Here is a 16,461-nt window from a genome sequence, read left to right as displayed (position 1 = left end):
GGAGTATTGTGTGCCATTTTGGTTTCTTACCTAAAAAGGATATGCCTGCTGTAGAGGGAATGCAGTGAAGATTTACAAGGCTTATTGCTGGGATAGTGAGTCTGTCATCTGAGGTGAGTTTGATTGGCTAAACCTCTATTCTCAAGAGGTTAAAGAATGAGAGGTGGCATCATTGAAACGTACTATATTTTTAGTGGGGTAGTTGCAGGGAGGATGTTTTCCCTATTACTAAAACTAGGGGTCATAGTCTCAAAAATTTGTTAATTCAAGGTGGTGAATCTTTGGAATTCTCTACCCAGCAGGGCTTTGGAAGCTGTGGATTGCATTCAAAACAGACGTAACTAAGTTTATCGTATTCAGGGAATGTAGGAATATGGTGACAGGGCAGGAAATAGGTGTTTGAAGTGGAAAATAGCCATGAGCTTATTGAATGGCAGAACAAGTTCAAGGGGTGAATGGCCTACTCCTGCTCCTATTTCTTCAGTACACTTTGTATTTTCTTTTTAGAATGGTGGACGTTGGAGGTCAGAGGTCAGAAAGAAGGAAATGGATACATTGCTTTGAAAATGTGACATCGATCATGTTTTTAGTGGCACTTAGTGAATATGATCAGGTTCTAGTAGAATCTGATAATGAGGTATGTATATTTTTAAAGAGTCCATGTTCTAACAAATTGGATCGAGATCAAAATTTGTTAAATGTTGACACTTGAATACATTGTGAATACAAATGTTGACACTCCAATGTTGAAAATATTGAAGTCGCATACAAAATGTAAAATAGTATGTGAAAATGCATGAAAATATGCATGGTGATCCTGGTATATTTTTTGAACTTTTCCCAATTGTGTATTTAAATAAGAGAAACATTTTTGATGTAGTTCTAATCATGCTAAGTACTACAGGAGACCCTCCACATTACGGAGGTTTGCATTCCTAGGAAACAAGCCGTATTAAGATCTTCTGTAACGTGAACCCACGTCACTGCATGTGCATTAAGAAACATGAGATGGAAAAATAAATATTGTGTTGAGTTATTTACTTTTATTCTCATAAATTCCATGAGTGAATTTTATTCCACATCTCATTTTTGGGTAGTGATTTGTGAAATCTGTAAGGGTGAATATCTGTAACTTGATTAGTCTCCTGTACTCAAGATTTGTGAATACTATTTATTTAAAATTGTTCCAAATTTTTACAAATATTGTGCAAAAGAAATTTGGTATCAGAGTTTGCAATACAAAGCATCACACTAATTAGAGTTTAAGTGAAAGTATCAGTAACATTTGGTGTAGCTTTCAGAATTTACTCTAATAAATTTCTTTCCAGAATCGAATGGAGGAGAGCAAAGCTCTATTTAGGACGATAATCACGTATCCCTGGTTTCAAAACTCTTCAGTCATTCTCTTCCTAAATAAGAAGGATCTTCTGGAAGAAAAAATAATGTACTCCCATTTGGTTGACTACTTTCCAGAGTTTGATGGTGAGTAAGTGTCTTGTTTGAGTAAATGAGTAGATTGAGTTTGAGTAAATGAGTAAATATCAGTTTTTCTTGTGAAGTTGTGGAAGGAGCCTTGAATGAGTTGGAGTACTAAAAATCCAGTTTGCTCCCAATGATGTGAATACAAACAACTTGTGAGCAACAAAATATTATATTTGATGTTGCATAAGCTGTATTGTAGAATAGAACCCATCGGAAAGATGTCACAAGTAACATGGACTTATTTCAGTAGAATGAGCATCATAGCAGGCACGATAGTGTAGTGGTTAGTGTAACGCTTTACAGTGCTAGTGACATGGGTTCAAATCCGGCCACTGTCTGTAAGGAGTTTGTATGTTCTCCCTGTGTCTGGGTGGGTTTCCTCCAGGTGCTCCAGTTTCCTCCCACATTCCAAAGACATACGGGTTAGGAAGTTGTGGGCATGCTATGTTGGCGCCGGAAGTGTGGCGACACTTGTGGGCTGCCCCCAGAATACTCTGTGCAGAAGATGCATTTCACTGTGTTTCGATGTACATGTGACTAATAAAGCAATCTCATCTTATCTTGCACTATTCATGTAATTGTATCCATGTATGTATTTAAGACTGTCAGATATGGTTTCACACACAAGGTTATCATTGACCCCATCAAGTCTGTGCTGACCCTTGAGGAAAATTTGGTTAGTTTCCTGCTCTTGCCTGTCTCCCTGCAATATTTTTTCAAGTATTTATTGAATTGCCTTGAAGATATTTATTGAATCCATGACAAATTATGACCATTCATTACAAAAGCTTTTCTTTGTCACCTCCTGGTTCGTAAGCCAGTTACCTAAAAATCTGTGCTTTCTGGTTATTGACAATTCAATTGTTAGAAATTGATTCAAAACTATTTAAACTGATCATGATTTTAAACTTCCCTATCAAATATTCTTTTGATTTAACCATTGTCATAATTTTATTTCTGAACTTGCATGAATTCATCAGATGCAGCACATCTTAATGCTTGAAAAAACTGGAGCAGCACCTTGTGGTTCATATGGCCGAGCTCACTGACTTAAATAATAAGAGCCAGATGCATCGCTGCTCCATATCCAGAAGAGAGCTGGTTTCTGCTCACCCTTTGCTAAGGCATGTGACCTCTTTGTTCTAGGTTAGGTTTGCCATCTACTAACAAAATTGAGTTAGCCACAAACTCATCCTTGTTTGTGTCGTATATAAATAATTTGGGCAGTAAATGTAGGTAGGCTGATTCGTAAGTTTGCAGATGACACAAAAATGTAAGAGTTATAGATAGTGAGGAAGGTTGTCAAAGGATGCAGCAGGAGATGGATTATAAATCAGTTGGAAATATGGGCAGAGAAATGGCAAATAGTGTTTAATTCAGACAAGTGTGAGGTGTTGTACTTTAGGAGGTCAAATGTATCTGTTTCCACCACCTCCCTGGCAGTAAATGGCAGGACCCTAAGGAGCATTGATGTACAGAGGGATCTTGAGGGATCTCTGGAAGTGGCAACATGAGTAGATAGTTTGTTAGAAAAGGTATACAGCATACTTGCCTTCATTGGTTGTGGTGCTGAGTATAAAAGTCAAAGTTGCAGCTGTATAAAACTTTGGTTAGGTCATATTTGCAGTATTATGTGCAGTTCTGGTCACTGCATTGCAGGAAGGATGTGAAGGCTTTGGAGAGGGTGCAGAAGAGGTTCAGCAGGATGTTGCCTAGATTTGAGATTTATTAGCTGTAAGGAGAAGTTGGACAAAGGAGAGCTAGAGGCTGAGGGGCAACCTGATAGATGTTTCTAAAATTATGAGAGGTATAGATAGGGTCTTATTCCCAGGGTGGAAGTGTTAAGTACTAGAAGACATAAGCTTAAGATGAGAGGGTGAAAGTTTAAAGGAGATTTGTGAGGCAGGTTTTTTGTTACAGTAGTATGTCCCTGGAACGTGTTGCCTGGAGAGGTGGTGGAAGTAGCTACGAGAGCAACATTTAAGAGGCATTTAGACAGGCACATGAACAGACAGGAAATGGAGCGATATAGACTGTGCAGTCAGATGTGCAGTTTAAATTGGCATCGTGGTCAGCACAGACATTGTGGGCCAAAGGGCCTGTTCCTGTGCTGTACTATCACGTTCAAGTGAATGACCTGTACTTCCTTTGCTTATGATGATACAAGTAAATTCCAAGCTAGTTCTTTGTTAGATCACGGGATGTAAATTGCATCAAATTCGGCATAGTACTTGTGAAAAGCTGTTGTATTAGAAATCCATGCAATACTTGTTTGTAAAACTATGTAAATAAAGAGAAGCAGGAGACCTGAGACTTTGGCAGTGAGATTAGATATTTCATGTGTGGAATGATTGCCCTTCTTGTGAGAGGCATCCTGTTAAAATATTTCACAAGACTGAAAGTTAATTAGTTTATTGCAGCAGAGTGGTGGAGCGACAGAGATGAGCAAACTAGACTATATTGTTTCCCGAGATTACCGTTTGATATAATCTTTTAAAATGCTACTTATGAGACAGAGTAACTGTCTTTATTTGCCAGTAGTGGATGTTTAGTGTTACATATCCTCTGTTTCAGTTTTGGTCATTGTCCCCTGTATATCATGCAGGTGTTGGCACTTTAATTCAACTTGACTTTATGGAAGACTGCTTTTATAACTGGATCTTCTTGATGTTGGATCAGTGAAACATTCTTTTGCATTGATAATATCGAGCACACAGACTGCTATGCTGTCTCTCCTTCTGATATTCTCTCACGTATCCACATTTGCCAAAATGTTGCTTGTATCCATCTTAATATATGGAGAGGCAGTTCCCAACCATGCAGCTGTTTGCAGGAGAATCATCTACACATTAGATAAATCAGACCACAATAGCTCAGCTTTCCATGATTGCAATATAAAAGCATTAGCAGTAATTTAATTGAGATTGAATTACCAAGCCAACTAGATTTATCAGATGCTTGATGGACAAGCTAATCAGTATTTGAGAAAGAGGACCATTTTTTCCTTCATAAACTTGTGGATGCTACAAAGAAGACAATTACATTTTTTGTGTTTTCTTATAGGTCCACAGAGAGATGCACAAGCTGCCAGAGAATTCATTCTGAAGATGTTTGTTGACCTGAATCCAGATAGTGATAAAATCATCTACTCTCACTTCACATGTGCCACAGACACGGAGAACATACGTTTCGTCTTTGCCGCCGTCAAAGATACAATCCTACAACTGAATCTGAAGGAGTACAACTTGGTCTGACCTGACCAAAGCAGTAAAGAAAGGAAATAAGAAAATTTAAACCATAATGATCACAATTGTTATGATCTGTGAAGTTTGCAAACTGCTAATTGTCATCCTGGATACTTGTCTTTGTGCGTCCACGGAGTTGTAGCTTCTTTTAAAAAAAAATACGAAAATGGTTTTATTCAACAATGCAGGGTGGGGAGGGACAGGGGACACAACATTTTTAATGTGCATCTTTTTTTGGTGCCAATCTACATTTCCATTTTTTTCAAATATCACTTAATAACTAGCTGTATAACAGATAGTTGGCTTGAGCTACATTCTCTTTAATGCTTGTTCAAACAAAAAATAGCAAGTGTTCTTCCACTTGCCAAATCAAAATGCAATGCCACCCCCTCTTCATGCTCTTTTGGTTATGCTGGCCTTCTGCTGTCTAATCACAGATGTACTCTGTGGTGCAAAGTGGTGATGTTTCAGAACTCTGTCTAACAGAAACCAGGTCATCACTTGCTTAATTGATGTACTGTTTCTGGTTTATTTGTTTTTTTTTCCTGATCAATGAGAAAGTATTGATACTGTGATTTATTTTTTTGATTTTTTAAAAAATAAATTATTGATGTTATACATATAGTTTGCTACTTGCTGTACTTCAGCCATGGACTACAAAGATGGGAGCTCACTAAGCAATTGCAGCTTGAGCAAATATCATGGGGAAAACTGGGGGTGGTGGGGGAAAATTTGCTCAAGTACTTAGAAACCTGAGATGTGGAAATAATGATTACTTGGCAAACAAATGAAGCCAAATCTAGTATAAAGAAATAAGTGTATTTATCTAATTTATGGACCAGTATATTTAGGCTTGATTTCAGATTAGAATGTTTCTGTATGAATTGGTTTACAGATGCTCACCTGTTGCCAAACTTTGATTTTTTTTTTACTGCTGTACACTACAGTAGCAGGTTATGGAGTTTTTTTTAGGATGACTTGCTAAACTAAAGTAAGTTGACAGTTTATGCTAATTTTAGCTGATGAGGGTTTTTAACCTTGAAAGTTTTTAATAGAAGGATAGTTTTATGCAGTCAGGTACTTTTTACAGAATCTTTTTTTAATAGATATATCAGGCCTGTTTGAAAAGAAAACCTCTGTTTTATAGGAATGCAGGTGCCAAGAAAGTTGCACTACACAGCTCTTAATTTGTGATTTCTCTGTACAAAAGTGAAAGGATGGCTTTTATAAATGCTGCACAGTGCCATAACTATAATGTACCTTACATTTTGCAAGTTTTGACCTCACCAAACGAATATCAAGACTACTTTGTAATATTAATAGTTATCTGTAGTCCTGATATAAATGCTACATCTCAGTGGTGAATTGGTACAGACCATCCCCGGGTTATGAGTGCCTGACTTATAGAAACCCCTGCATATGAATGAGCTCCCATAATATTAAATTCAAAAGTCCAACGTGCATACATACATTTGTTCCTACGAACAGCGGAATTAGTTTTTGCTCTCTCACCACTTTTAGTAACTGTTTCTTATCAGTCTTTTCTGCTTTTGATGCCATTCATTACAGTCCTGCGGAGGTGTGGTTACAATATCAAGTGATTTTTGTGTATTTTCCGACTTGTGGGCAAAATCGACTTAAGGACATCTGTAAACACGGAGCCTGTTCATTACTCAGGGACAGCCTGTATAGCAGAATATGGCATGTTCAGAAGTGTGTGTGCTTTTTAATTCCTTATGCAGTTGGAAATGTTTTTCTCCTGCATTCAAATCATTTTGCTGCTCCCTACTCAATGGTAGTACAGCTGGTAAGTTTAAGTAAGCCTCTGAATTGTAGTTCTTGCCATCACCATAGGAAATGCCGTCATTTGCTTTGAGTTTTAGCCAACAAAAGGGCACCAGATTCAACATTGTGGTGATTGATTTAATGTACACAGATCTTCTCGCACTAACGCAACTGGGATAGAATATGAGAGCAGCAAAGGCATACACAATACAACATTTTGCATTTTATTGTTTGACTATAATCCAACAAATGCTTTTTCAAGTATCGCTGACTGTTCAGAAGTATAGCCGTAGATAATAGGTTTTGTTGTATTTTTTAGTGGAATGCAGATTGATGATTCAGAGTTAAATTTGTTATTATTTCAAACATGGCCGAAAGTGTAATTTGGTAAGCAGTGATGTAATGGAATGATTCATGGTGAGAATGCCATTGTAACTACACAATTGTTTGTTCATATTAAGTTAAAACAGCACTGGCTAAACATTTTGATTAGCAGAAATGTGTTGAAACTGGTAGCAGCAAAGATCTGTTTCTGTAACCCCAAGTATTACATTTTCTTCCATTTTTAAAAAAAAGTAATGTTTGATCTTAATATCATAAAATTGATTATCCGGCATTTATATTAGTGCTATTTTTGGTGAATTTTTAACTTTATCTGCAGTTACACAGAATATAAACTTAATGCCCCTTCTGAAAAGGTACTTTTAAAATAAGTATACCATATCTGAATGAGTAAAGAGAATAAAAAGGGCACCATCAAATTAACACCCCTCATGCAGATATCACATGTTTCTACCTTGAGATACTTTGGGATTTTAAATAAGAGTTCAATTTTAGAGTTAGTAAATGTGAAATTAATACATACAAGTATGCATTTGACTTTATTTCAAAACACTTTCCATGTCAGGTTAGATTGAAAGAGAAATTTGATTATTTACAAAGCTCTTTATCCTTTTCTTTCTGTTCTTAAATTGTAGTTTAAAACAATCAAGTATTCTCTACACTACAGACCATTATCAAACACTCTAATCCCCTGCAAAAGTTTCATGTTTCTATTCAGTGCCATTTTTAATGAGCAATATAATGATACAACATGAGGTTTCCTTAATTCTTGTTTACACAAAATGTCTTGGACATTTTGACAGGACTAGACAATGTCAGGGGAAACGGGTGCAGTGGGTGGGGGAGATACTTTTGGATACAAAAAACAGAAGGAATTGTACTTTCTAACATTATGGAACAGAAAAGGAATCTGTTGGGCAGTGAAGTAGAGTGCCTTACCAAATCTTGAAGTAAGTTATTTGCCTATAATGTGTACACTTCAGTTTTATTACATAAGGCTAGAACAAAGATTTTCGTCTTTTGAATCTTTCTCTGTCCCTCTTGAATTTAACGCTTGTAAGAAATAATCCAATAACTAAAAAAGACATCTAATTCAGGAGTGGAATCAAAATGCTATAATCTTTGCAGAAAGGTGGGAATGTTACAACAGAGATTTAGGGAAAATTGGGTTTGCAGAATAAAGATGCAATACTTGGTATGTTAGCCTGACTCTGACTAATATATAAAAGTTATGTATCTTTACTTGAAACCATCTGGTATGATTTGATTACAGCTACAGTGCTATAGAATGTAAAATGCATGTCTTCAATTGAGAATATTCTGCAGGTATTTGTCCCCACATTACCTTCCTCCATGTTCTTCACTGCTACTTTGCAAAACTGTTAAATTTTATTAAAAGAGCTCCTTTCCCCCCATGATACCCTTACTAGTAATGGCTCCCACTTCCTCCCCATTCAGAAGGAATGATTTAATTATTCCAAAATGAGCATCTTCTTTGTATTAATGAATAGTGTGCATTTATCTTTGCCTGAATAGTATTGGACAAATTAGAATTTACGATAGAATGCAGCTTTCGGTCACTTATATTGAGTGTGTGCAGCATATTATAATACTATTGAACTTTTAAATTTCTAATTTTTCAGGAAGAATGCAATTTTTGCATAATTAAGTAGTTTTTTTTGAAAAGAAAATTAGCAAAATTCTGGAACTGAACTTTGTGTGCATGCAGTTATAAATATAACACTTTATTTTGAGCTCAGTGGGTAGACATCATTATTATGGAATGATGTAATTTTTAAATGACACTAAGCAATTTTATGATTTGGATAGCTGGTGATCTTTTAGATGAGAATGTCTAACCAATATCTCTCAAGTCCCTTAGGAAAAACTGACTTTTAAATAGTTTGTTTACATTAATGGTGGATTTGATAGTTGCAGGACATGTAGCTTTTGAACATGTTACTCAAGTTAGCCAAGATTAATGAATTGAAGATTGTAAATGTTATATCGCAGTGGAAATTCAATTCTATAATTTTCAAATATAACCAAAAGATCATTTTTTCATTCCTAATATTCAACCATGTACAGCTTGTTTTGATCTTAAAGCCAATCAGCCTGTGTAAATAAGATTTTGTTTCCCTTTACACCCTTTACCATCCAAATTTTCCAAGAAAAATGTCATTTCTCTTTAGATGTAAGAGTTTATTTAAAAAAACACTACATTGACCATACTGAGTGATCTATTATTGGCCCCGGGTTTTGTGCACTTTTGAGTTTTTATGCATAACTTGTAAACTTCATGTTGAGAATTTGGACCCATAATCAGAAAGGTTACATAATGCATAATGTTGATTCCAATTTACACTTTTTGCACATTTACTTTTGTGAATATGGGTCACAATGTGACGTGAAACAATTTACCAATTTGAAGGTGGTAGTTTTTTTTAACGAACCCAGATTTGCAAAAGAAATTGTATAAAATGTATGTAGTATATGCTTGCATACTATAGGGGAATAAATATGAGAAATGCCTCTGTATTGTATTTCAGCCAAGGGACCAAGCTTTGGTCACAAATCTTTTTTTGGTTTGTTTATTCCTTGAGGAGAATTAGCAAGCTTCTAGCAGCAGTGGCTTATTAGTAATTGCATTTTAATCTTTCTAGCTATCTGCTTTACAGTATTGAGCTGTATAGGCTATTTTTCCACATTGTTTTCATTATCTCAAGCTTCTACGTTTGATATTCTGCAAATATTTGGGAATCCAAGTGAGAAATGGGGGTGTGAGTGGCCATGATATCCTTGGTTTATCAGGGTTGCTTATTTTTGCATATTTGAAAATCTAGGTCAATCAGTGAAAGAATCATTTAGTGCCATTGCAAAAGAATGGTATATGGATGATCTTTATATTAGGACTGGGGATAAATTCTGTAAAAAAAAAAGTCATATGGCACAGAAACCGGCTCTTCACCCATTAAGTTGGCACCAACTATCAAACACCTATTTATGCTACACCTACTGTATTCTCCCTACATTTCTCTCAACTCCCCACAAATTCTACCACTCACCTACACACTAAGGGCAATTTATAGTGGCCAATTAACCTATCTACCCGCACGTGTTTGGGATGTGGGAGGAGACTGGAGCATCTGGAGGAAACCCACAGGGTCGGAGGGAGAATGCAAACTCCACAGAGACAGCACCAGAGATCAAGATTGAACCCAGGTCGCTGGAGCTGTGAGGCAATTACATTTGCAAGTATTTATTACTACAATGAAATCTGCAATACAAGTTATGATTTTTATTTGTTGATTAATTGTTGTAAATTATTGGAGTAAGTAGGTTTTTTCTGGGAGGTGGTGATAACAAAAGAGGGCACCTCTAATGAAGGGTGCAATTTATAATTATTTCACAGTTACTTTGCTGTTTTTATATTTTTATACCTTTCCTGTCAGGTTATTAATGAGGTTGTCACAAAAATAATTTTAAATGACTAAAATGCCATGTTGATACTATGGGACCGAAGGGATATTAGGTTATTGCAGGAAAGTGGTGCCAAGATGAAAGTTCACCACATGAACTTATCGAATTGAGTTGAATAGATAAGAGGGGCCAAATGACCAATTCTTGCCTTTTCCTATGTTCTAAATTATTACTGATAGGAAAATACATTGGTTTGATCACCTACAGATGTTTCCAAAATAGAAAATGCTGGAAATAGTCAGCAGATCATGCAGCAGCTTTCATCAGATGTTGACCTGAAACATTAAATATGGCTCCCCCTCTACAGATATTGCCTAACCTGAGTATTTGTAGCATTTTCTGTTTTCATTTCAGATTTCCAGCATTTTTTGCAATTTTTTTTTGCTTTTAGGAGATCTTGCAACACCTGCCAATCTGCCCCAACCCCCTCCAGCTCCACTTTGGCCTTCCAACAGGAGTAATAAATTCAGTGAATGTGAATCATTTTCCATGTTTAATTCAGCTGCATGAAGATGCGATTTACAAATTTTAAATAATAGGTCAATGATTCACTATGTGTACCTGATGGTAATATTTATAGTATAACATTTGCCGTGTAGGAAAGTATCCATAAATGAAATGCCTCAGTATCAGTTAGGGTGGTAGCATGTTCCTTCAGGTCCTTATTTTTCATGCTCTTATGTGAATTTCACAAGGGAAAGTCTGGCAATTCTACTGGCAGAAGCAAAAGATAATATGAATTTGGGTTGAACGGTACATGTACTTATGACCCTTGAAGAACAGCCTACACTGAGAGAAGGTACAGGAGAGGAAATGAAAGATCACAGAGAGAATAGTGGAGAGATTTCACTGTTTCTGCTCACTTACTAATTGTCACCTTTCCATCAGATTTCCTCCTTTGTGGGTATTTCTAGACATTTTAACATTAATGTCTCTATTCATGAAATATTTCTCCCTTTCTGGCTAGATGGGATTCAGCATTGGTTTCTGATTAACAATAATTATTACTTGTGGGCCCAGCCATACTGGCATTCACAGTGGGATTAAGAATGTTCTGTTGAAGTAAGATGTTTAATGTTTTCATCGAGGCCTTTTGTATTGTGAATACTAGTACAACCTGCTACTAAGTATATTTTCTCAGTGTTGGAAAGCGAAAATGCAATGTGATCATTACAACATTCCAGCAGGTATGAAAGTTGCAGTCTGCTGAGGGCAGAAAATCAGAAGTGGTGCTGAATTCAACTCCTGTTTCAGGATCAGTGTTTGAGAGAGCAAAACATGCATCATCTAAATAACAATGCTTTATCTGCCTGCATATCTGCATGATGAAGTTGAAATGTTAACAATTGCTTCTCATTTTGGCTTGCTGGTTGGTAAAGGGGGCAGCTGGAAGAGATGCATTCTTTCTGGCAGCTTTTAATGATAAAAGTAACTGTTGCAGAGCCATAAAATAACAAATTGAAAATATATTGTGTTCATTCATCAAGCAAAGAGTAGGGTAATTAGAAGATGTAACTTTTCCATTGCTTGTATATTGCCAGATCAACAGATAAAGCCCAATGCTGCACAGATTTGAAAAGGGAGGGAGACTGTAAGCAACAATCTCACTTTGCTTCAACACAGCAAATCATTTAAGGCTGTCCATGCAATAATTAAGGTACTAAAGACTCCATGTGGAAAAATAAGCCTGTTCAGTTGGGGGGTGGGGGTGGGTGGGGAAGGGGGGGAAACGCAGTTTGAGCTGAAAAGTCATCTTTAGCTTCAGTAAGGTTGTGTATAGAATGAATATTATACCTCCTGTAGATGTCCTGCCTTCATGTAAAGTAACTGTTCTGTCATAGGTCTGGGATGTTAACATTTTATTATTCATTTGGTGGGATATACAAACTTCATATTTTGTTGTGTATTTCTATGCTTGTAACTTTTTGAAGAAAATTGAAGCATGGCAGCCATCAGCAGTGGTGTATTGAACTAAAATATGTATTACTGATCTTTCACAGAATTTTTTAAGTAAACCAAATGTAAATTATGTAGAATAATGAATTAGTGTGCCAAGTCCCTTCTTTGTAGTGCCAGACTCTCCAAGTGCCAATGTGGTGGAAATTTAGGTTGGACTTGTATATTAGGTCCTGTTAAAAGGAAACTTTAAACTATTTAAGAGCTATAACTGCTGTTTTTAAATTGTCATTTTAATGCATGTATTGATGTTGGGGAGGGACATAGTTTTTGAAAAATAAAAAAAATCTTGTATAATTCGCCCAAGAAGGGTCTTACTGGTTATTAATACAGTATTTTTCGGCCATAATTTTGTAATAGTTTCATTTGACCTCTGTAGCTTGACCCTCATGGAAACATGAACTTGATTTTCATATCCTTATCCTGAAATCTGTTTTAAATTGGAATAAATTTTGTTCCTATATGGTTTGCACTTTGTCATTATTTTAATGCAAATTAGAGTATAATCTAGTATACACAAGCACTTGTTGAGTACAAAGATAGTAATAGATTTTCAGCTGCTGTGGGAAGTGTACTGCTAGTTGCCCAAAGGTTTAGTAATTTACGGGCCTGTGATTGGAGGGTTGATCAAGTAATTAGGCTCCATTTGTTTTTGGCGAGATGGGGGAGAGGTGCAAGTTATCAGTGGGTGGCAATGGTTGTGAACTTGGGTCTGAATTTGGGAGTCGTTGGGAGTTGTTAAGTAAATTAATGATGTACCTGTGTCAGATAACCAGTGCCAGGCTGAGGAATGTCCTGATTAAATCATGCAGCAGGCAGGATTGTTAGAACTTGTTTGGATAGAGAGTACCCAATGGCAGGTGAGCTTCAGAACAAGATGACAATTTCTCCATTTCTAGAAGTGCTCCAAATGAGCACTACGTTGGGGAATGACATCACGTGTGCAATCACAGAAAACAACTGATCCGCATAGCAAAGTTTGCAACAAGATTGCATGATTGAATTTACAGAATCAAGTAATTCGTCTGTGAAACCATCATAATCCCCATTACACTCTAGGAAATATTGATTCCTAAGCGCAATGTTGGAAAAATGCAACACATCAAAATTTCAAGTCAACCTGCTCATCAGCATTGAATATGTGATGAATAGTTCTGCTGCAATAACACTGACTTAGGTTCTCCAATGCAGACTAATATTTAAAAATAAGTGTATATCAGGTGACCACTACACACACCACCACTCTTTGGTCTGTAAGAGTGATCCTGCAATTCAAGTTGACTGTCACAAATTCTCCATTCCATTCCTACTCTAACCTCTATCTTTAATTGCTTACAGTAGAGTCATAGAAAGATACAGCATAGAAACAGGCCCTTCGACACTAATTCCAAGTTGACTGTCAAGCTACAGCAATTCCACCCTCACCCATTTTACTCTCCCCACATTCCCATTAACTTACCAACCCACAAGTTTTTGGGATGTTGGAGGAAACCAGAGGACCTTGAGGAAACCCCCACACTCACAGGGAGACGAGAGACTGCAGATGCTGGAAATCTGGAGCAATGCACACAATGTTGGAGGAACTCAGCAGATCAGGCAACATCTTTGGAAGGAAATGAACAATTGACATTTTGGGCCGAGACCCTTGATCAGGACTGGAAAGGAAGTGGTCAGAAGCCAGAGTAAAAGAGTGGGGGGAGGTGGAGGATCACAAGCTGGCAGGTAATAGTGGGGAGTGGGACTAAAAGGGAATGATGTGAGAAGCTGGGAGTTTTTTTTTCCAGGTGCCCCTACACCACCTCCCTCGCCACCATTCAGGGCCCCAAATAGTCCTTCCAGGTAAGGCAGCACTTCACCTGCGAATCTATTGGTGACATTAATTGCATCTGGTGCCACCTCCACATCAGTGAGACCCGATGCAGGTTGAGCACCTTCGCTCCGAAAGCTGCAACAGCCAGGATCTCCCGGTGGCTAGCCATTTTAATTCCACTTCCCATTCCCCCACTGACGTGTCTGTCCACAGCCGCCTCTACTGCCACATTGAGGCCACATGCAGGTTGGAGGAGCAACACCTCGTATTGTGTCTTGGTAGTCTCCAACCTGACAGCATCAACATCGATTTCTTTAATTTCCAGTAACCACTCCCCTCTGTTTTCTCTCATTCTTATGGCCCCTTCACCCCTTCTCTTTCCCCTCCCCTGCCCTCACAACCTGCCCACCTCATTCCCTTTGTTCTACGGTCCTATCAGATTCCTCCTTCAGCCCTTTGCCTCTTCCACCTATCACATCCTAGCTTCTTACAGCATTCCCTTTTACCCCACCCCCCACCCCTCACCTGGACTCGCCTATCACCTGCCATCTCATGCCATTCCTCCCCCTACCCTTTTATTCTGGCTTCTGCCCCCTACCTTTCCAGTCCTGATGAAGGGTCTCAGCCTGAAACATCATAGATGCTGTCTGACCTGCTGAGTTCCTCCAGCATTTTGAGCATCACTCACGGAAAATGTGCAAACTCCACACAACATCATAGGAAGTAGGGCAATCATGACCTGTGCTATTATGCTCCCTCTTCCCAATTATTTTAATAAAACTATACATAAGCTGGTGGAACAGCATAATTTCCAACAAGGCACATTGCAGTCCTCTGCACTCAACACTGAATTCAACAATTTCAGTAAACCATTCTTTCTAGTGTGTATCAGAACAAACCAGCTCTGGTAAGGTTAACATTACAGGTTGATAAGCTTTTCTCTCTCTACAGATGCTGCCCAACCTGCTGGGTATTTCCAGCAATTTCATTTATTACAGATTTGCAGCAACTACAGTGTTTTGTATATTTGTTCCAGACTTTTTTTTCCACTTGTCATTCATCTTGTTCTAGCTACACCTCCAGACAGATCAGATGTGATTAGTGAATCTTCACACTCAGCTAACATCTGTGTTGTTCATTCTGTCTTGGTCTCTGCCCTATTGTTCCCTTTGCTCTCTCCACCTCCATGTTCTCTCAAATTAAAACATGTTAATTTCCAAATTTTTCCAGTTCTGGTGAAAGGTGATTGACCTGAAGTGTTAACTCCACTTTTCCCACATAAATCCAACCTGTCCTGCTGAGTATCTCTGTTTTCATTTAAATATTTATAATCTAGCTAAGTCTCACTTTCTCATGGGATTTGGAGCTGTGTTGTGATGTTCTTTCTGAAGGCCAAGCTTCCTCATTTCTTAAATTTCTGACTCAACATGTTACAATGGGGTTTATAAAATAAGGTAATAAATCTTGGAATTTCAATGGTTGGTATATTTCGTGTTAACCTGGGAGGATATTACACTCAAAGATTTTTGATCTAAAGTTTTTAAAATATATCCTCTCAGGTTGACATGAAATGTTAGCAACCCACCATATCCAACAGTTTAAAATTTGCTGCATTCCAACAATAGTGCACGTGTCCCCCCTACAAAATGCATTCCAGTACTTCATGTCAGCTACCCACCAAACCTGCAAATGCAGCCAACAAGGAAGACGAGGGTAGTAGTCACATGGTTTGTAGGTTCCCTCCAAATGTCACACCATACTGAAGTGGAAATGTTTCTCTGTTTCTTCATCGTCACAGTGTCTCTCCTCTGGCTCTGTACTCAATAACATGCAGATGTACTGTATTTACACCAGAATGATATTAGCTGTTCAGAAAATGACTAACTACCATCTCAAAATGAATTAGGGATATTTAATAATTGCTGGTTGTGCTGGTGTTTTCATATCCTGTAAAATGATGAAATTCATTAATCTTCACTGCTCATTTTTAAAACCTTCCTGTGAAGAAAGTAAGGTATGGAAGGTTTTTGTGAGATACTAATTGAGTAACTGAGAACTGTAAGGAAAGATGAGAAAGTTGTTGGCAGTGAGGTGTGTGTACAGATATGAATGAAATTTGATGTACCGTATTGATAATGAATTTGTGCAAACGCTGAGGAAGTAGGCTGCAAAAACTTTGATGCTTACAGACATGCAAACTTTAAAGTTAATTAAGGAGAGGTCTTTGTCATTGTTTAAAATGTTGAGCTGTTTATATACTCCTATGGACAGTAAAGTTCTTCCATAGCACCTGGTAAAATAAGTACTTAATTGTGATTGAAGACGTATGAAAGAGTGGAAAACCACCCTACGAAAGGGGTT

General features: G+C 37.5%; 1 protein-coding gene across 1 annotated transcript in view; it reads left to right on the top strand.

Annotated features, from left to right (window-relative positions):
* Positions 1 to 12,745, top strand: part of LOC127582751 (guanine nucleotide-binding protein G(q) subunit alpha-like) — an 89,076-nt gene extending 76,331 nt beyond the window's left edge. Inside the window, exons 5-7 of the mRNA XM_052038323.1 lie at positions 508 to 637; positions 1,329 to 1,482; positions 4,546 to 12,745. Coding sequence (XP_051894283.1) covers positions 508 to 637; positions 1,329 to 1,482; positions 4,546 to 4,736 — 475 coding nt within the window. The 3' untranslated portion in view covers positions 4,737 to 12,745. The remainder of the gene's footprint in view (positions 1 to 507; positions 638 to 1,328; positions 1,483 to 4,545) is intronic.
* Positions 12,746 to 16,461: the final 3,716 nt, after the last annotated feature.

The sequence above is a fragment of the Pristis pectinata genome, chromosome 24 (genome assembly GCF_009764475.1).
Source record: "Pristis pectinata isolate sPriPec2 chromosome 24, sPriPec2.1.pri, whole genome shotgun sequence".
NCBI classification, from domain to species: Eukaryota; Metazoa; Chordata; class Chondrichthyes; order Rhinopristiformes; family Pristidae; genus Pristis; species Pristis pectinata.
Note: the sequence above shows the minus strand (reverse complement) of the source record. Positions and strands in the feature narration are given on the sequence as shown.